This window comes from Mesoplodon bidens (genome assembly GCF_964165515.1).
Source record: "Mesoplodon bidens genome assembly, chromosome: 15".
Classification (NCBI taxonomy): domain Eukaryota; kingdom Metazoa; phylum Chordata; class Mammalia; order Artiodactyla; family Ziphiidae; genus Mesoplodon; species Mesoplodon bidens.
In genome coordinates this window covers 11,903,244-11,924,808 of record NC_138171.1, presented here as the reverse complement: position 1 = coordinate 11,924,808, position 21,565 = coordinate 11,903,244, and the positions used below count along the sequence as shown (strand labels likewise).

The 21,565-nt window shown below is 48.2% G+C and overlaps 2 protein-coding genes across 3 annotated transcripts; one reads left to right on the top strand and one right to left on the bottom strand.

Moving 5' to 3' along the window:
• Window positions 1–4,989: 4,989 nt before the first annotated feature.
• Window positions 4,990–5,563, top strand: LOC308628283 (interferon lambda-1-like; the record flags this gene model as incomplete). The annotated part of the gene is given in 3 exon segments (XM_081255117.1): window positions 4,990–5,173; window positions 5,176–5,412; window positions 5,415–5,563. Coding segments are annotated over 3 exon segments (570 nt in total).
• Window positions 5,564–9,715: 4,152 nt separating this feature from the next.
• Window positions 9,716–19,608, bottom strand: SPATA2 (spermatogenesis associated 2). Of its 2 annotated transcripts, XM_081257331.1 has the most exons (4): window positions 19,061–19,608; window positions 18,743–18,871; window positions 12,667–13,114; window positions 9,716–11,704 (listed from the first exon to the last, which is right to left on the bottom strand). In XM_081257331.1, exons 3-4 carry the CDS (start codon window positions 13,000–13,002, stop codon window positions 10,478–10,480), a joined length of 1,563 nt encoding a protein of 520 aa, XP_081113457.1. In that variant the 5' UTR covers window positions 13,003–13,114; window positions 18,743–18,871; window positions 19,061–19,608; the 3' UTR covers window positions 9,716–10,477. The 2 variants fall into 2 exon arrangements, with proteins under 2 accessions (XP_081113457.1, XP_081113456.1); XM_081257330.1 differs by lacking the exon at window positions 18,743–18,871.
• Between the last annotated feature and the right edge of the window lie 1,957 nt (window positions 19,609–21,565).

The following is a 21,565-nucleotide window of genomic DNA, read 5'->3' as shown; positions in this document are numbered from 1 at the left end:
GAATCACTTTGCTGGACACCTCAGACAACACAACATTGCAAATCAACTATATTTCAATAAAATTTTTAAGAACTTAAAAATAAATTTTAAAAAGATTTTTAAAAAGTGAAGGAAAAAAAAGAGCGCTAGGGAAATAGGAAGTCTCATCATGCTCTGGTGAGGGTCTAAATTGATAGAATCACTTTGAAGAGCACCTGGCAGTGCCTAGTAAAGTTAAAGACGCCTGGGACCCTTCAATCCAGCGAGTCCTCTCCTCGGTTTAAGCCCTAGAGAGCGAGGAGAGGCAAACTACTGCCTGAGGCCCAAGCCCAGCCTGTCTCCTGTTCTGTACCACCAGCGAGCCTGGGATTTTAATGTGTTCAAATGGTTGAAAAAAAAAGTCAAAAGAACAGTATTTCATGACGTGAAAATTATATGAAATTCAAAGTTTAATGTCCATAAATAAAGTTTTGAATGTTTTAATAAAAAATGTGTGGAAGTTTGTTTTCTTTGTTCTATATTATCTATATAATATATAAATATATATAATAAATAAATATATATATATATTTTGCCTCTTGTCTCCCAAAGCCAAAAATATTCACTATCACCATTTACAGAAAAAGTTTGCCCACACTGCCCTATAGAAATTCTTACATAGTCCTGCATACTCAGGAGACACCTACAAGAATATTTGTAATAGCAAATTATTGGAAACGAGCTGTTTCCCCCTAGGAGAATGGATAAACAGTGGTGCGGTAATGTAAGGAATAGTATACAGCAGCAAGAACGGATGGATGGATGAATGAATGAAACTAGAATAACATATCAACATGGATAAATCTCAAAATACTGAAAGGAGGGGAGAAAGAAAGCCGCAGATGAATAAATAAATATAAAACCAGGCAAAATGATGTTGTGAAACAGTAGTGCTTAGGGATGCAGCCAAGTGTAGCAGAGTGTGAAGAAAGGCTGGAAAAGTCAACCCCAGGATCCAGGGCTCCTCTGGGGTAGGGGAAGGAAGGTGAGGAACTGCATTTGAACCACATGACACCTACCCTAGCTTCACTTGTATCCCTGATGTTTCATTTCCTAACAGAGCCATGGGCAACCAGGAGTTAATCATATGTGCAAACTTGCAAAGGCTCCTCATGCTCTCTGAGCCTTAATCCTTCTCCCCGCTCTGTGGTGAGTAACTGAGATGCTCTCCAAGGGTTGTCCCAGGTGACTCCCTCCTTTCAGGATCAGGTCTAGCTATGGCAACAAAATCAGAACTAGTAGTGGCTTCCCTGGACCCCTTGAGAACCAGGATCCTCAGCATGGGAATAAAAGAGAAATGAGGTTGAGCAAAAATCCTGTGGTCCTGAATTTTAATTTAAGTTTAAGTATGAACTTACAACGTAGTCTGTGTTCTTAGAGATATAAACCTATTGCTAGCTCTGCTCACTGAAAAGACCTGGAAACAGTGACCAACCCAGTGGCAGTGAGCACCCTTAGCTCTCGGACTTTGGTATCCAAATGTCATTTCACAGCAAAAGGACCCAGGGCTCTTTGGAGAAACGTCTGAGTCCAGGAGTTGGGCAGGAAATGTACAAAGATGAACATGGAGCCCCTTGTCATACCAAACAGAGAGGAAGCAATCAGAAGTTTCAGGGTCAAGTCAGGACTCAGGAGCCAGCTTGAAGAGGTTCTGACTGAACAAAGACGGGAATTTGAGCATCAATAACAGTAATAATGTAATGGATTGAAATACTTAAAATATACGGAAATCAATGAGTTCATAATAATATACTTTTAAAAAATCAGTCACTGCTGGGGAATTCTAAGGCATCAATTCATTATTCTAAGTAAAAATAAAGGCAAAGAGGGCTTCCCTGGTGGCACAGTGGTTAAGAATGCGCCTGCCAACGCAGGGGACACGGGTTCAAGCCCTGGTGCTGGAAGATCCAACATGCTGCAGAGCAAATAAGCCCATGCACCACAACTACTGAGCCTGCGCTCTAGAGCCCGCGAGTCACAACTACTGAGCCCATGTGCCTAGAGCCCGTGCTCCCCAACAAGAGAAGCCACCGCAATGAGAAGCCCACGCACTGCAACGAAGAGTAGCCCCTGCTCACCGCAACTAGAGAAAGCCCGCGCGCGCAGCAGCAAAGACCCAACACAGCCATAAATAAATAAATAAATACATACATACATACATACATACATACATACATAAATAAATGCAAAGAAGTAAGCATCTATCCCCCCACCTTTTTTTTGGACGTGCGGCATGCGGGATCTTAGTTCCCCGATGAGGGATTGGACCTGTGCCCCCTGCAGTGGAAGCACAGAGTCTTCACCACTGGACCACCAGGGAAGTCCCTATCCTGCTTTTCTTAAACTATATCACTGGTAGTCAAATAGTAGATGAGGGAAGTTTCTTTGTCTTTAACTTTTTTTTTAATTCATAGATTTATAGGAAGTTGCAAAAATAGTACAGAAAGGTCCCATGTGCCCATGTTTCTCCCAGGGGTAACATCTTGCACAACTATAAAGCAGTATCACAACCAGGAAACTGACATTGGTACAATCCATAGACCTTGTTCAGATTACACCAGTTTTCCGTGCTGTCCTGTGTGTGTGTGTGTGTGTGTGTGTGTGTGTGTGTTTAGTTCCATGCAGTTTTGTCCCAGGTATAGAGTCACACCACCACAGAAAAGTTTCTTTTTATAGAAGTATTCCAGTTGCCAAACAAGGAAGACTAGAATTGGAATATCTCCATTTTGCATGCTCTGATGAAATAATGGATCTAAGTACTGAGTAACAGCCTTAACAGCTATTAATATCCCAAAGGGAGAGAACTCAACATCATGTGCCTCATGATGAAAGAAGATAGCATCTATGAAGTATTCTTACAACAACAAAAAAAATCATACCCACACCTGAGCAAGCCTCAAAAGCCAACTACCATGTGATATAGCACATTAATGGAATGAAGAACAAAGACTACAAGATCATCTCAATTAATGCATGAAAAGCATTTTACAAAATTCAACATACTTTCATGATAAAAACACTCAACAAACTAGGAATAGAAGGAAACTGTCTCAACATAATAAAAGCCACATATGAAAACACATACACCACAGCTAACTTCATACTCAGTGATGAAAGACTGATTTTTTCCTTTAGAAGAGGCCATGATGCCCACTCTTGCCTCTCCTATTAAACATAGTACTGGTAGTCTTAGCCAGAGCAATTAAGCATAAATCAATCAATCAATCAATCAATAGCATCCAAACTGGAAAGAAGTGAAATTATATCTGTTCTCAGATGACATGATCTTATGTAGAAAACCCTAAAGATTACACACATACACACACCTGTTAGAACTAAAAAATGAATTCAGCCAAGTTGCAGGATACAAAATCAATACACAAAAATCCGTTGCATTTCTATACATGAATAATGAACAATCTGAAGAGAAAATTACGAAAACAGTTCCACTTACAATAGCATCAAAAAGAATAAAATATTTAGGAGTAAACTTAAGCAAGGAGGTAAAGGACGTGTATACCAAAAACTACAAAACATTGCTGAAAGAAATTAAAGGAGAGACAAATTAATGGCAAGACATCCTGTACTCATGAGTTAGAAGACTGAATATCATTAAAATGTCCACACTACCCAAAGCAATCTACTGATTCAATGTAATCCCTATCAAAATCCCAATGGCATGTTTGCACAGATGGGAAAAAAATCCTAAAATTTATATGGGATCTCAAGGGACCCCGAATAGCCAGAACAATCTTGAAAAAGAAGAATGACGTTGGAGGCCTCACAATTCCTGATTTCAAAACACATTACATACAGGGCTTGCCTGATGGCACAGTGGTTGAGAATCTGCCTGCCAATGCAGGGGACACGGGTTCGAGCCCTGGTCTGGGAAGATCCCACATGCCGCGGAGCAACTAGGCCCATGAGCCACAACTACTGAGCCTGCGCGTCTGAAGCCTGTGCTCTGCAACAAGAGAGGCCGCGACAGTGAGAGGCCCGCGCACCGCAATGAAGAGTGGCCCCCGCTCGCCGCAACCAGAGAAAGCCCTCGCACAGAAACGAAGACCGAACACAGCCAAAAATAAATAAATAAATAAATAAAAATTTAAAAAAACCCACACATTACATACAAAGCTACAGTAATCAAAATAGTGTGGTACTGGCTTAAAGATAGACATATGGTCCAATGGAACAGAATAGAGAGGCCAGAAATAAACCCTCACGTACGTAGTCAAAAGATCTTCAACAGGATGCCAAGACCACTCAATGGGGAAAGGACAGTCTCCTCAAATGGTACTGGGAAAACTGGATATCCAAATGCAAAAGAACGAAGTTAGACCCTTATCTTACACCATACACAAAACTGAAAACAGAGTAAAGGTTCAAACGTAAGACCTAAAACTAAAAAGCTCCTAGAAGAAAACAGAGAGAAGTTTCATGACATTGGATTTGGCAACAATTTCTTGGATGTAACACCAAAAGCATAGGTAACAAAAGCAAAGGTAGAAAAGGGGACCACAGCAAACTTTAAAACTTCTGCACATTCAAGGGATGCCCCTTCTCTGCCACTCAGGCAGCCTCACCCACACCCGCCAGGTCCCTACCCCACTGTGAGAGTCCTCGAGCCAGTTTCCCATCCCTCCACCTGCCTCAGCCTCATTCGGAGGCTCCCCAAAGTCAGCGAGCTAAAGGCTGCCCCCGGGAGTCCTAACCTGGAGATTCTCCAGGCACAGGGACTTCTCAGAAGCAAAGTTCTCTCCTGTGACTGAATTTCAGTTCTCTCTTTCCTTCCTGGCACAGGTCCGGGCTCACCTCGTTTGGCGACTGGACCCCCACACTGGTGCCTTTGCCATCAACGTGGAGATTCCTATTTCCATTTGCCTTTTCACTTTACACACATCAGCTGGGATTGCCCAGTGAACCTGGCTAAAAGCAGAGCTATGGGGCCAAACAAGCAGTTGGGATTTAGCCATGGCTGCAGCTTGGGTCCTGGTGTTGGTGACTGTGATGCTGGACTTGGCCAGAGCAGGCCCTGTCCCCACATCCAAGCCCACCACAACCGGGAAGGGCTGCCACATGGGCCGGTTCCAATCTCTGTTGCCAAGGGAGCTGGAGGGCTTCAAGAAAGCCAAGGAGGCCTTAGAAGAGTCGTTCTCGCTGAAAACTGGAGCTGCAGCTCTCACCGCTTCCCCAGGGCCCAGGACCTGAGGCAGCCGCAGGTGTGGGAGCACCCTGTGGCCTTGGAGGCGGAGTTAGACCTGACGCTGAAGGTCCTGGGTGCTGTGGCAGACTCGTCCTCAGGGGTCATCCTGGACCAGCCGTTGCACACGCTGCGTCACATCCACTCCGAGCCTCAGGCTTGCATCCTGGCTCGGCCCACAGCAGAATCCCAGCCCCGGGCCGCCTCCACCACTGGCTGTGCCGGCTCCAGGAGGCCACAGAGGAGGAGTCCCAAGGCTGTCTCGAGGCCTCTGTCACATTCAACCTCTTCCGCCTCCTCCTAAGGGACCTGAGAATTGTTGCCAGTGGAGACCTGCATATCTGAAAACCTGGACCCAGACCTTACTTATGCACTAAGCCCCAACCAGGCCTTAAGTTATTTCCTCTCACCCTTTATTTATGGAGCTGCAGAAGAAATGTTTATTTTTCTACTTTGTACAACATGTTCAAACAAACAGTAAGAAACTGGAAAAAAAAAGAAGAGCCAGCTGCCAATTTTCAGGAGGTTGAGAGAACAGAGGAACATGACAAACAACAGCAGGGGCTGCAATCAGCAAAATTTAGACTGTGGCAAACTAAAGGACAAACAATCCGATTTCTTCAACAAATACATTTCAAGGGAAAAAAAGAGAAAGAGGAAAATGTCCTTCTATAGGGACAGCCTTTAGGATAAATGTGATTTAAAGATCTATCCACTGCAACAACGTGAGACCTTATTTGGGCCCCAACGCAAACACACAGTTTTAAAAGTATGCACTTATAAGAGACTGGACCTGTGAACAGTGACTGGATATTTGTTACAATTAAGAAACTGTTATAAAAATTTAGATGTGATCATGGTATTGTTTTAAAAGTCCTTGTCTTTTAGATACAGGTACTGAAATGTTCACAAGTGAAACAGATGTCTGGAATTTGCTTCTAAGAAACTTAGGAGTGGGGGAAGTGGATGGACAGGTACAGAAAAAAGTCAGATTGGCCAGAAGTTGTGAACCGTTGAACTGTTGAAGTCCTGCGTTCGATGTACATGAGGCATCATTAGAGTAGTCTCACTTCTTTTGTAAATAAAAAGGTTTCTAAAATGAGAAAATGGAAAAAATGTGGTTTAAGCAAGATAGAAGTTTACTTCTCGCATATAAAACTCTGAAGGTAGGTGGGGCAGGCCAGGTATGATGGTGGCTTCCTAAGCATCAGGGACCTAGCCTCTTCCAGCTACTCACTGCACCCCCCTTCACTTGGCCTCTGCCTCAGAGTCTCACATGGCTGCTCCATTCCAGCCAGAGCAGCCAGGGTGGGAAGAACAAGCTTCTTTCTTGGAAGGACATGTCTCAGAAGCCACACACAGTATCTTTCCATCCTAGGGACCAGACATAACCGTATGACCATGCCCAGCTGCAGGAGAGGCTGGGAAAGGCAGTCTTTATTCTGGATGGCTAGATGTGTAAAATTCAAGGCTTCTATTACCAAGGGAGAAAGGGTGAGCAGAGATTGGGGTCCAATTGGCAATGTCGTGTGGGGTACAGAGCTGGCAGCAAGGCTAATATTAATGTTGTACAACTGGTGGGCCTGAGGATGTTTAAATATGCTTGTCATTTACATATACAAATTAAGCAATCTGCTCAGCATCTCTGCTCCGCTTTAGATCCAGGAGTGAGGGCTGGCTTCCTTTGCTCTCCCAGGCTGGGTGTTCATCTCTAGGAAGCTGCTGTTCCCGGTAGCCAGGATGGCAGTGCCATTTCCTATGCTGTCACTAAAACCAAACCCAGCACCTGGGCCTTGGTCTGGTCCAAGGCCTAGATATTTGCTCAGCCAGTGAATGAGATGGAGAAAACCGTTCAGTCTCTTCCCCGACAGCCGAGTGGCTTCGTGGGGTCCAACCCTGCAGAGTGGTCAGCATGGTGGCACAGACACCCCACCAGTGCATAAAGACAGGATGTCCCAAACCACAGCTGCTCTTATACCACTCTTAAGATTTTTGCAATACATTTTGCTTTTAAGTCAACCTTCATTATTTATTTATTATTTATTTTTATTGAAGTAGAGTTGATTTACAATGTTATGTCATATTAGTTTCATTTTTAAAAACACCTTAAATTGATTTTTAAAGTAATCCCCAATCATTGGAAAAGTAGTATGGCCTGCCCTAAATAGAAGGTAACTGAAAACCTAAGATTCTGCCAGAGGTTCTCAGCCTGACTCCTGCTTTCTCTTTGTTAAAAGACAAACTCGCATTACAGTGACCAGGATCCTCCTTAGGGCATTTAAACGGATCAAAAAAATTTTAAACGGGATTAATTTTTTTCACAACGCCCTTCAATGTTATTTAATTCCTGTCAGTCAGCACCAACAATCACTTCTCCTGGAGTCTGCAGTCTCACTCCTAGGAAACATGGCTGAACTCTGAACACCTTGGTTTCCCCACTGGTTAGATGGGGATCAGAACAGGATTTATGTTATCTTCTAGGAGGATTGAGACAATTATATGAGATGACGAACGTAAAGTCTCAGCGTATAAAATGCCTGGCTCACAGTATAAGCACTCAAATGCTGGCTGTTATTATTTGTCAGTTTCATGGAGGAAAAAATGTGAGTCCTGTCACTAAAGAACTAAACATGGCTTGAGCAAAAAAAACAAAAACAAACAAAAAAACACCAAAAAAACCAAGCAACCGGACCTCCCTGGTGGCGCTGTGGTTAAGAATCCACCTGCCTGGTTAAGAATGCAGGGGACACGTGTTCAAGCCTTGGTCCGGGAAGATCCCACACGCCACGGAGCAGCTAGGCCCGTGTGCCACAACTACTGAGCCTGCGCTCTAGAGCCCGTGCTCTGCAACAAAAAAAGCCACCGCAACAAGAAGCCTGCGCACTGCAGCAAAGAGTAGCCCTCACTCACCGCAACTAAAGAAAGCCCACGCACAGCAACGAAGACCCAACACAGCCATAAATAAATAAATAAATAAATAAATAAATAAATAAATAAATAAATTTTTCCTGAAGTTAAATTTAAAAAAAAAAACAAAAAACCCCAAGCAACCCAAACTTCAAAGCAGCAGGGAGGAGGGACATAAAACCCCAAACACTTCATTTAACAATGGAAGACAATTTATTTTATTTATTTTTTTAAATCATCTCTCAACATTTCAACTCTTGGTAGAAATCAAATGCAAAACATCTGCTTTTTTAAATTAGCGTGTATTTATCTCAGTCACAGCAACCTCATACAATAAGATACACAACGAGGAGGAGCATGGTCATAGCATTTCCTATTCCAGTCCACGAACACAGTATTTCCGTGATGATACACACACTGGCCTTTCTCTTCCAGGACAAGTTAGTTATTCCTATTTTTGTCTGCTGTGTAAGTTACGTGGCATCACGGTTGGTTAAAAGAGTTAGTGTAGTGCTAGAGCAGTCTGGAAATGGAAAACTAGAAAACTCAGGACTGGGACAGGCACAGACACTTCTGAAACGTGAAAAGGAAGAACATCAGAGATGAATGCCCCAGAATGGGAGGGTCTTAGTAATAAAGTTGGTTGAAATTCAGCTTTATATACACATTGAGTATCTATCTACACGTGATCTACTAGATATATAGAAAAAGAGCCATAGATTTTGAAAACCTTAAAATCACACAACTAAGTTGGAAGAACATCAGCAAATTCACAGTGGCCCCAGGATTCAGCCAGATTTAAATTTGCTCAAGAGCTGAATACCTCCTTCTATCAGAATACCCACTGCATGTAAATTCCTACAACATTCTGTACATCACAAACACTTATGGCTAAAGTATACTGTTAGTTCACAAGGAAGCAGTTTTATTTTCAAATTCTTGCCCCACTCCTGCTCTGCACCCCAAAAGGAAATCCGGGGTCAGCAATTCACATGAGGAGTTTAAGAGGCCTTCGGGTTTAGAAGCGCTGAGGCTCAGCTAAGAATCTCAGGACACATCTGTCTGATGGGCGCACGCCGGCTCCTGCCCACTTTTAGTGCAAAAAGGTCACAAATGTTGCAGAGGAATCCTGGAAACAGGTGAAGAGAAGAGGACTGAGAGAGAGGGGTGGTGGGAATCCCAAACGATTTTCCTTCTGAATCGAGACTCAAGAAGTTTGGAGTGCAAGGTTCACGCTCAGCAAGCGGCAAAGACCAGGCTGGAGATCCACAGGGTGAGGTTCCTGAATTGTCACTAGGTTGTCACAGTCTGCAGGCGCACAGACCTCTCGGCCCGGACTAACCCCCCTAAGTGCACACTGGAGGTAGGTGTTAGAAATTTATTGTAGGGAAGACAGTGGCTCTCCACCAACTCAGGGGACATCGTCTCTGTTCCTCCTCTGCCCCTACAATCTCCACTCTACCCTCGGGCTGTGGCGACTGGAGGATACAAGATGGAAGGGCATGAGCCCCTCCCTTGGAAGACTAAAGAACCCGGGGCATTTTTATAAATAGCTACATCGTTAATGTTTTAACCACTTTGAAACACACAGCAAGTTGAATATTTATTTAAAAATAAATCTCAAAATATCTATTTACAGTAGAGTAAGAGAGGCATGTGCAAACAACAGGAAGGGGGGAAAAAGTCAGTCCCAGTGTGGAAGGTCCACCCTTCAGAGCGCTAGAGCCAACTTCACAAACCCCAAGGCTGAACTGAGCTGTGAAGGCAACAGGATGACATTATGCGAATCCTGGACTCAGGTCACCTTCAATACGTGGAGAGGCAGGGAAGTTGGGTGGGGGGGCTGCCGCCGGGGATCCTCGTGTTTGGGAAAGGGTGGTGGAGGGATGAGCCAGTGGATGAGGCCCGGTGTGGCAGGAGGGCTCATTTCACAAGCCAACAGGCCTCTAGCTCACCACTCCAGGTGGGCGTTTGGAGGGGACCTGGAGGGTCCTTCCCAGTCCAAGTTGGCTTTGCCGTGGGAGCAGTCGGCATGGCAAGAGTCCCAGAGACAGAAAAATCCTCTTTGAGAGACAAAAACAAAAGAACGGACCAGGGAGTGATTAGCAAAAATGAATCTGAATGCAAGTGCCACCCGTCTCTCTTGGCAGGTGGCAAAGCAGCCATCAGCTGACATATCTGAGTCGATACGGGAACTCCCAGGTGGGGAAGCCGGACACACAATCCACACCCCCCAACCACGTGGTGAAGCGCAGGCCTCTGCTTCTGAGATCAACGCGTTAACATTTCTTCCCCATGAAACCAGAAAGGTCAGCGGTGTAGCCCTTGTAGCAGGGAGGCGCGAGGTCGAGTCTATCTGTACACGAGATGGGAGAACGGGGCGGACTTGTAGCTCAGCTGGTTGTTGGGCATGAACTTGTGCAGCTCACTCTTTTTGCAGCAGGGGTCGTAATGGTAGGTGCTGAGGCAGGCGTCACAGGAGGCTTTCGAACACTGGGTGCAGGTGTTGGCGGCCCCCGGGCGGTCACAGAAGCCACAGCGGGAGGTGGCTGCAAGGGAGGGCTTCGATTTCGAGTGGAGGTGCGGCGGCCGGTCGAGGCCCTGCGTCTGGCCTGCGTACTTCTCCCGCAGAGATGACCCGTGGGCCAGGCTGTCGTGGGCGGAGGCCTTGCTGGGGAAGCCGCCGGGCTTGGAGGCCGGGGAGCAGGCGAGCAGGCTGTCGCAGTGCTGGCAGAGGGAGGAGCTGCAGGACAGACCGCAGTTTTGGCACTTGGAGAGGGCGGACTCTTTGGCGGGGGGCGAGCGCTTGTGGTAGATGGGGTGGGCGTCACTTCTGACCAGCCAGACATCTGGCCGCAGGGCATCCTGCCTCCGGTACGTGGCCCTGGGCTCCGAGTCTGTGTACAGATCCACATCCTCCTGAGCGGAGAAGTACGTGCCACGCAGCAAGCCAAGGCCATTGTTGGGGGAGGAGGATGGCAGGTCATCCGGGCTGCCGTGGGGGGAGCTGGACATGGTCAGGAGCGAGGGCGACGGGCGGATGATCTCGTCCTTGAGGTCGTCCCCCAAGTCTGATGCCACAGGCTCCTTCCGCAGGCTCAACGAGGTCTTCAGGGGCGGCTTCCGGCTCTCCCAGTAATTGTCATAGGTGTCCACCGACCTTGAGGGCTTGGTCACACGGGGCTTGTAGTAGTCCTTGGCTGCCCGCTCGCTGGCCGACTTCTGGAGCACCACGCGGGCCATGGAGGTTGTCAGGTGCTCCCGGCCCTCGGCCCGCCGCCGCAGGGCATCTGAGCAGCCTCGCACGTCCTCCGCGCTGCTCTTGCGCTCGCTCACCACGTCCAGCTCAGAGTAGCCTTTGTCCTTGACTTGGGAGTGGATTTCCAGCATCTGTTCACACTCCACCTTGGCCAGAAAGAGTTCAAAGGAGACCATCTTCACTTGGAGGGTCTCTACCAGCTCTTTGAGCTTGTACGCAGTCCCCAGCTCGGGCACGTAGCCCATGTAATTCAGGATGGCTCGGATGTCCTCTTCCAGTAATGTGGACTTGACGTAATAAACAAAGGGGCCCGTGTAGGTCTAGGGGAAGGAAGGGGGTAGAAAAAGAGAGGCGGGTTTTTCTCTCTGAGGCACACAACGAACGGCGCCTCCATCAGAGCGCATCCCATCAAGCCTGAACCGGAACACGCAGGGAGAGGAAGGGGGCGTGATCTCCACGGCAGCGTCTCACCGCGGAAGGCAGAGGCTAATGCTTCCCAACAGCTCCGCGCACGGGTCTGAGGGAAGTGACACAGCGCTCCTTTCTTCAGCGGAGGGAACAAAGCCACTAGCTTTCTACATGGGGTGCAGTGGCTCTGCTTGAGGAAGAGCAGGGCAAACATGGGTGAAGAAAGGGGATCGGATTAGAGGCACAACACCCACGAGCAATGAGAATATTCCTTCCTGGCATTTCTGCAAAGGTTTGAAGCGTATGTTAGGCTGAGCCTGACTTGGTGGAAACTCTCCTGGGCCGTCACTGCCTTCGGAATGATTCAGAATTCTGTCTCGAGTTCATCCTTCTCCCTGCTCTCTGCTTTCCTCCGCTTGCGCGGACACCTGCAGCAGCCTCCTAATGGCCTCCCCAGCCGACTCCTGCCCCTCTACAATCTCTCTCCCGTACAGCAACCAGGAGGATTCTTTTCCAATGTAAACCTGATCCCGGCACTGCCTGCTTCCCCAGCCCCCTTAGAATAAACTCCAGCCCTCTGCCCTGGGCTCCAAGGCCCTGCACGACCGGGTACTGCCCACCTTTCCAACCTCAGTTTCCGATGTGAGCTGCCAGGGGTGGGGAGCCCGTTAAGAGATGACACCAGGCAGAGGGGCCAGGTGGGCAGCCACGGGGGCAGTTCTGGTTGTTATCTCAAAGGCAGTGGGGAACCCGGGGGGCCCCGCGAGCAGAGGAAGGATGTTGATTAGATGGGCACAAACCCTCTCCGGATGCACTGGAAGGGGCGAGAAGGGAGAAGGGAGACCAGTGTGGAGAGCCCGTCCCCAGACCTTACCTTGATGCTTCTGAATTCCTTCTTCCACGGGTAGAGGAAAAGGTTGACACCCACCGTTTCGAGCACACTGAAGGCACAGTGCAGAGCCCGCAGACTGGAGGAGCTCAGGGAGCGCAGGGAGCTCTCCACCACCTCATAGAACTGGATCAGCCGGAATCTATAAAAGGGATCCACCTTGTGCAGGCTGAGCAGGGTCGAGGCTGCCACCCGCAGGGACTCATCACTGCCAGGCCGCTGCTTGCTGGGGGTGGGGTCCACTTTGCCTTCATGGAACTGCACGTACTTCCGAAATAAGTCATCCTTGTATTTGGCATCCATTGAACTGGGCTTCCCCATCCGATCCGATCCAGGGACGGGGGCTACCTTATCTCCTCCATGGCTTCTGAGTCAGAGGCAGGGACATCGCTAAAAGCACTGGCATGTCGCCTGCCTGGACCAGCAGAGTGTTCTGCAAGAGGAAGAATAAGCAGCACGTCACTCCTTGAAATGGTCCGCGTCCCAGCCTGTAGCTGCTGAGGCCGAACGAAACACAGAGCTGTCCTGAGCTACACCGGGCACCACCAGCCCCTGGCCCTTTCTGCTCATTCAACACATTTAGTGAAGAGGTACACCATGTTGTCGTGGAAACAAGACAGATAAGGTCCTTGACTTTGCTGAGCTCACAAATGAAAAATATGATTGGGGCACCTAACCTGGTTTCAAGGGGATGGGGGATGGTTAAAAAGCCCCTGAGAAAGCGACGGTTAGACCCAAAGGATGAGGCGTCGACAGGGAGGAAGGCCCTGAGCTAACACTATCAGCACTTACTACATGCCAGGTGCTTACATGGACTAACTCATTCCGTCTTCTTAAACAACTCTAGGAGATAGGCACTGTTGTTATCCCCATTTTACAAATGTGAAAACTGAGACATGGAGACATCAAGAAACTTGCCCAAAGTTACAGGACTATTGAGAAGCAGAGCTGAGATCAGAGCCCAGGCAGGCTGGCTCCCAAGTCCGTCCCCTTAACCACCACACCCCGCTTTCCTGAGGCGGGAAGGAGCCTGGCATGTGAACACAAAGAAGGCTAGTGTGGCTGAAGCAGAGAGAGGAGGGGAGTCACAGGAGATGAAGCTGCCGGCATAAGCAGGATCCTGACCCCAAGGTCTCAAAGAGCTGTACATTTTATTCAAAGAGCCAAGTGAAGCCCTTGAACAGTTCAAAGCAAGGGGGAGAGGGACACGATCATATGTGCAATTTTTTTTAAAAAGACCCCTTTGGCTGCTGAGTCCTGGAGAGTGCCTTTATCCGTCTTTGGTTTTTTTGTTTGTCTGTTTTTTTGGGCCGCGCCACATGTGGGATCTTAATTCCCAGACCAGGGATCGAACCCATGCCCCCTGCAGTGGAAGCGTGGAATCCTAACCATGGACCGCCAGGGAATTCCATATCCGACTTTTACAGTCCGCTGTTGGGAGAGGAAAGGACATTCTGAGCTGGGACACACAGGATTTATACACTCTTGCTGTCTCCTTGGCCACTTGTTAGTAGAACATGTACAGATCCATCAGTATTCTTGGTGTAACGATGCTGGGAGCAAATCTGGATTCATGGAGGGACCTGCCAGGCCAGGTGAGGCAACACAGCATCGGGGTTACAAACAGATTGCAAAGCTGGACTGCCTGGGTGTGAACCCTGGATCTGCTTTTCTAGGTTACTTGGGCTAACTACTCAACCTGGGCCTCAGTTTTCTCATCTGAAAAAGGGGGTTAATAATAGCACTTACCGTCCAAAGTTGGTGGAAGGATTATATGCAATCAGTACAGAAAGCTCTTCAGAATGCCAGTTCAAAGTAAGCCCTTGATACACACAAGCAGACAGTTCTGGTGTCTGAAGGTGCTACAAGGATGCTTGTAAGATCAGAGTGATGCAAAAATCTCTGACTGGGGGGTGGACATGCATTTTCACACTTGCCTGTCCTACCTTTCCTGACCACAAGCTCATGGGTGCAGGGATTGCGACCAAATGACTCAGTAAGGGTCACAGTGCCAGAGCAGGTTATGTGCTTCATAAACACCTGCTGCCTGAGTGAAGGGTGGGGTCCTGCTGGCTGTGGGAAATGATGAGGGACCAAAAAGAAGCCGCAGTGGGATGGGACGGACCTGTGGAGTCCTTTAGCAAATCTGAGTTCAGCTCAGAAGTTCTAAGGGCCTACAAGCCTGGCAACTATCAGGAAGTCAATAAAATCACCCATGTCTCAATGAGCCACTCCTCTGGCTTCTCCACAGTTTTGGGGAGACACCCAGGGGTCTTAACTGTGGGGTGAGGGGTAAGACATGCAGGAGAATTAGGGACACAGAGAGGTCACCTTCTCCCACCCACTGCCCTGCCAAGGAAGCCCAAGGCTTCAGGAACAAATAGAACAAATAGGCCTGAGGAGCACACAAGGCAAACAAATCCATGTGGGATCAAATTTTACCTCCTGACCAACGTCTCTGTGGTCCTCAGAGCAGTCCTTCCCTTCCCTCTTAAGGTCCACCCACAAGGACCCTTCTGTCTGCTCCTCAAACACATCAAGCCCATTTCTACCTCAAGACCCTTTTTTTTTTTAAAGGCCAGGTAACCCTTTTTTTTTTTTAATTCATTTATTTTTGGCTGCATTGGGTCTTCGTTGTTGGGTCTTCGTTGCTGCGCGTGAGCTTCCTCTAGTTGCAGCGAGCGGGGGCTACTCTTCATTGCGTTGTGCGGTTTTCTCATCGCGGTGGCTTCTCTTGTTGCAGAGCTCGGGCTCTAGGCGCGTGGGCTTCAGTAGTTGTGGCACGTGGGCTCAGAAGTTGTGGCTCGCGGGCTCTAGAGCGCAGGCTCAGTAGTTGTGGCGCACGGGCTTAGTTGCTCTGCGGCATGTGGGATCTTCCCAGACCAGGGCTCGAACCCGTGTCCCCTGCATTGGCAAGTGGATTCTCAACCACTGCACCACCAGGGAAGTCCCTACCTCAGGACCTCTGCACATGTTGTTCCTTCTGCATGTTCTTCCTTTGATTCCTCCTGTCGCTGGCTCACTCTCATCATTCAGGTCTCAGCTCAAATGTCATCTCTCCGAGGCTCTCCCTGACAACCTCAGCTCAGTAAATCCCACTTGCCCTGGCCCTCATTATTGCGTTACCCTGGGGTAATCACCATTTGAAATTACCAACTTTATTCATTTACTAGCTTCCTTTCTTTGTCTCCCGCCAATACCCAGTAAGCTCCACAAAGGCAAGGACAGTGTCTGTTTTGTTCACCATGATGCCTAACACAGCTCCTGGCACACAGTAGGTGTTTGATAAAACAGGCGAAATGATGCTTTACTTTCTCATTTAGCTCTCCCCAGAATTCTGGGAGACCAGCGGGAGCGAGAAGAAACCGAGGCTCCATGACATGACGTGCTCTCTATAGCTCAGTGTTAGGAAAAGGTGGATCCCAGATTCCACTGGCCTTATGACTTGAAACCTGTGTACCTCCCACCACCCCATGATTCCTGAGCTCAACAAGTATGCAGCACCTACCCTATGCCAGGCCCTAGGCTGGGTGCAGTGGGGGGAATGTGGCGTGTGTAGGGGACAGCAGGGAACAGAAGTTGAGAAGATAAAGCTCTGCCCTGAATTCTACTTGAAAGGGCTTACTGCCCAGTATCAAAGCATGTATGTTCTCTTAAAAAATAAAATTGTATTACAACCTGAGAGAAGACATCACTGTCCTTGCTAAAAAAAAACCATATACATATACCATTTTTTATTTATCCAAAAGAAGCTTTCATCCAGCCTCTGGCCCCAGGGATGGTTTTTTAGTACACCTGAGAACAATTTAAACAGAGGGACATCAAGTCTCCAAAACACTGCTGTGATTTTTCTCCAAGGAAGTCAGCCTTCAGCCAATAGAGACTGATTTTTTTTTTTTAAACAAAGTCAGCCTCGCTCAAGCTCAGCATCTGCTGCTCTGTAATCACACCACAGTCCACACCCTTGTTTATGGCTGGCAGATAAACAAGGAAAAGGGATCCAAATAGCCCAGTTGGTATTCAAAGTCCCAAAGTCAAGGATAGGAAACCCATCTAAGAAAAATCTTGAACCAACCTAGGTAGGTGAGGAAACAGGTGAAAGAAAATGAATGGTAAAAGATAATTAAGGCAAGGAGAGAATGAAACTAACAATTATTGAAGTCCTACTATGTGCTAAGCATTGGGCTTTCCACTTTAACTGCATCACCCAGTTTAATCCTCACAAGTCTACGAGGAAGAAAACCAAGGCTCAGCCATTAAACAACCTGCCCAACACCGCATGAATGGGTCAGAGCTGGAATCTGAACTTGGGTTGACCCGCCCTGCAGCCTGTGCTTTTTCTCATTTATCTCACTCATTTATTGTTACCGTTAGTACCATTCACCAAGGGATTAGTATATAAGGGCCCTTTGCTAAGTGCTCCGTGAAAATCAATGAAATCCACACGACAACCCCAGGGTTAAAAAAAGAAAAAACTGAGGCTCAGAGGGGCCAAGCCGCTTGCCCTAAGTCACAAGGCTAGGAAGAAGTGGCTCTGAGATCTGAACCTAGGTCTGAGGCCAAAACCCTGACTCAAGCTCTGAGCTGTGCTGCTTTTAGGCAAAGCTGTCCTGCTGCTGGACAGCTCTTCTTGAAAGGGCTCAACTAAGTCAGGGCTCAACGCACTATGGCAGGGCCAGCAGAGTTGAGTTCTAAAAATTCCTGTATTAGCAAAATTCACATCTTCTCACATAGAATGGGGCTGGAAGAGCCACAAATCTATTTATGACGTAAGCTCAAGGGCCAAGAGGAGAGGCGACCAGAGCCGGGCCAGTGGTAGAGCAGCTGACATCATCCCTCCTGAATTCATTCCTGAGAATACAGGCTGCATTGTAGCTGGTGTCTCTTCTGAGCATAGAGCCAGCAATTTATTCCTAGCACTCTGCAAAAACAACAAAAAACACACTCTCTGCAAAAACAGCGTGGTTACAGGAGACCAAGACAGCCCGGTGACAGAAGCCGTTAATTTCTCCAAGCAACCCAAGGATTGGAACGCCAAGACGTGCCAGTGTGGCGGAAAGAAAAAAAAAAATGGCACCGTGAACGTCCCTAACAGAATCAGACGGGTGCCCAGAGCCAACAGGCCTAGTCAGCACTTCCTGCACCCATCATCTGGGCCCCCTTTGAAAAGCAAAGCAATGAAGAGAGAGAGATTGCAGTCAGGGAGGTGGTGGCTTTTTAATTACTGTTTTTTAAACATCTCAAAGGAAAGCTATATCTGTTTAAAACCTCACTAAACGGAATTGAAATGATTCTGGATGGCAAAGCATGAGCTTGGCTTTACCTCAGCTGGCCCATTCAAGCAGAAACATTCCCCAAGCAGCATTTGAAGGCGCCCCCTCCCTGCACAGACAGAAGCTATTTTGGGCCCGGCATCGCCCCAGTCCACAGGTTTATGTATCCCTGGTCTAGCTTCAAGCGGCTCAGAGTTTCCCTGGCCTCCAAACAGCAGCAAGGGGAGCGCAGAACAACCCCCTCCACCTCCGCACCCCACTTCTCTGCATTCATCCCCAGCCCGCGGCCCCTGAGACACATCCTAGGCAACCTTCCACTGGCTGTGAAGCGCCAAAGGGTACCCACACCCCAACCCAGTTCCAGAGAGATTCAGAGAGAGGGTTTCCAAACCTCTGAAAATAACCTCAGCGATGCTGAAATTGGGCTTCCCCAGTGGCAGCTGCGACTCGCAGAGGGACTCTGAAGCAAGGAGGTTCCCCTCCCTGCAGGGGACAGAAGCTGGCGACTGCTATTCCCAGCTTGATAATTCCAACAACCTCTGAGTGCGACATCAGTTGTGAAAAACACCCTGGTCCCAAACTCGGGCCCTCCCCACAGGTCCGTGAATGAATTAACAGCAGCTATCATTTACTGGACGCCTGCTGTATGCCAGAGACTGTGCTTCGCATGCATCTCACTTCATCCCCACCACGGCCCTAATAGGCAGGTTCACTCCCCATTTAACTGACCAGGCAACTGAGGCTCAGAGACGAAGTGACTTGCCCAAGGTCACACAGTGAGTACAAACCCCAGTATGCCGCCAGAGCGTGAGCTGGGGACCACTGCGCGGTAACTGCCTCACGGTGGAATCGGGGTGTGCTCCTGCCGTGTTAGTCGCTGTAGAGGGGGTGTTCCTCCTGAGCTGCCCTGAGCCACTCTAGGGGAGTGGGGATCCTGAGAATTAAATGGGCCCCCGGAGCGCCGAAAAGACGGGCCCGCCCGTCGCCCCCGCAGGCCGCAAAGGGACCCCGCTCCCGGGCCGGCAGAGCCCCGCCGAACCGGGCCCCCCCCCTCCGCCGGGGAAAGCCCCAGAGGCCTTTTCCGCCCGCGGCCGCCCCGCACTCACCCCGGCACTGCCGCCGAGGACGCCCCGGCCGAGGGGAGCAAGAAGGAGCCGCGGCCGCCGCCGGAGCCAGGCCCGGCTGGGCTCTCGCAGCTCCGGCCGGCTGCAGGGGACAGACACCAGTAGCCCGGGGCCGCGGCGACCCGGAAACACTCAACCAGGAAGTGACGTCTCTCGGAGGCGGGTCCAAAGGGAGGCCCGGCCGAGGCTACGCCCTGGGCTGGGGTGAAGCCGTTGCTCGCCGGCGGCGGAGGAAGAAGCGGGAGGCAGAAGAGTGAGCAGAGAGACCGCGGAGTCCCGCTTTGGGGCCTAAAGGCCCGCTGCCACTGCTGGGACTGGGACCCGGAAATAAACGGGCCGGAAGTGACGCACGCCCTCAGTCACAGGATGGCGGCTGGCCGGGTTGTCATGGGAACCGGTCTGTAGTCTGGAGATGGTAGCTCGGAGCTGCGATCTCAGACTGAGCGACCCGCGGCCTCCTCCTCCCCTTGTCGAGATGATCTGCGAGCTGAGCTCCCGACTGCGCCTGACCAGAAGCTGACAATTGGATCCCTCACCCCCATTTTACAGGTGGAAATACCAGAGGCTTAAAAAGAGCAAGTGAGGTGCCCAGTATCACTTGAGCCTGAATCCAGACTTGAGAGGACTGTTGATGTTACAAGCTGTGTTTAGTGAGGGTTCCAGCTTTGCCTTTGCCACTTACCAGCTGCATGACCTTAGGCTAGTTACTTAACTTCTCTGAGCCTCAGCTTTTTCACCCGTAAAATGCAATAATATACCGCCTCCTGAGATTCATGTGAGAATGAAGTGAGTATGGAAACAGCTTATTACAGTAGTTGGCTTATAGTAATAATCTAAATACACTTTGTTTTTCTTTTCTTTTTTTTTTTTGCGGTACGCGGGTCTCTCACTGTTGTGGCCTCTCTCGTTGCGGAGCACAGGCTCCGGACACGCAGGCTCAGTGGCCATGGCTCACGGGCCTAGCTGCTCTGCAGCATGTGGGATCTTCCCGGACCGGGGCATGAACCCGTGTCCCCTGCATCGGCAGGCGGACTCTCAACCACTGCGCCACCAGGGAAGCCCTGGAGCTTCTTATTTCTGTGTTTCCTGTGAGCTCTGTACATGATCAGGAGGTGCCCAACAGGTGTTGCTTGATTGCAGGATTCTCTCTCAGCCTTGGGGTCCCCAGGTAAAGTCAGTGGGTCTTGTCTCAGGAGTCAATGACATAATACATGGGAGAGCATTTGGAGAACCAGCAACCAGCTATTCAAACAGCAGCAATTACTATATTTAGCTGTTGCTGTCTGAGCATCACTTAAGGTCTTCCTATACTTCAGCTGTTATCAGCTCATGTTTAAGCTTCTGTCTTAATCACCTGTAAGGTGATGGTGTTTACAGGAATTCCAGCTGAGAAAAACTGTCCTACCCAAACCCTCTGCCTTTGCAACAACTCAGAACTGTCCTTTGGAAACTGTTATAAGACTGCATGAGGCTGCTAATAAGTCCCTTCCAGCTCTGTGGTTCTGTGACAGCAAAAAAGAAAACAGATTTTAAAGAAGGCTTTACCGGTAGGAAACCCTGGCCATTGATTCTCGGTGACATTTCATATCAGAAAAATACCAAAGTCTGTGAAGGGAGCCATGTTTCTCATCTTTTAGACAGGGCTGGGGGTCTGAGAGTTCTCTGCTTGGTGACATGGAATCACAGGAGCATCCTTTTCAGATTTTATTACATAATGATTAGCAGATTATGTAACAGTCATGTAACAATGATTAGGCACCTCTACTTTCTAAAAGCCAACAACATGAACCATCTACCTACTTCTATCTATTTTTTAGTGTTTTTTTTAAATCACAGAAGTAATGCATGAATTCTAATGACACAGACGTGTAGAGCAAAAAATGAAAAAAAAAAGCAAGCCTATGACCCATCAATTTGATTTCTTGTAATCTACCAGAGAAAAAGCATAAGTGCACAAAGAGACCTGTTGCATCATTGTTTGTAATGCAAAAACAAAACCCAGAAACATTCTAAATGTCCATCAAGGGAATGGTGTAGCCCAGTATAATGACTACTATGTATCACTTAAAAAGGATAATGTAAACCTACATAACTCTGCAAGACATATTTTAGAAGGAAAAAAGAGAGACATACCCTGAAATGAAAAACAAAACTTCAACTGATACTATATATTTTCTAAGGGTGCGTATGTATGTATGTATATGTATTAAGCCAACTGTGGACAATAATGCAAATACAGATCATGTTTTTTACATCATTCTACAAATACATATTATATGATTTTTATTAATATCTTTCTCCCCTAGAAGTCAGTTAGCTCTGTGAGGACAAAACTAGTATACCTGTTTTGCTCACAATTATATTACTATTACCTGCCCTACTACACTACTACTAGTAGCACACTCATTAGAGAACATTTGTTTCCAACTGAAATTTTCATTGAATGCCTACAATGTGCCAGGATTGATGTTCGATTTAAGGGGCAGA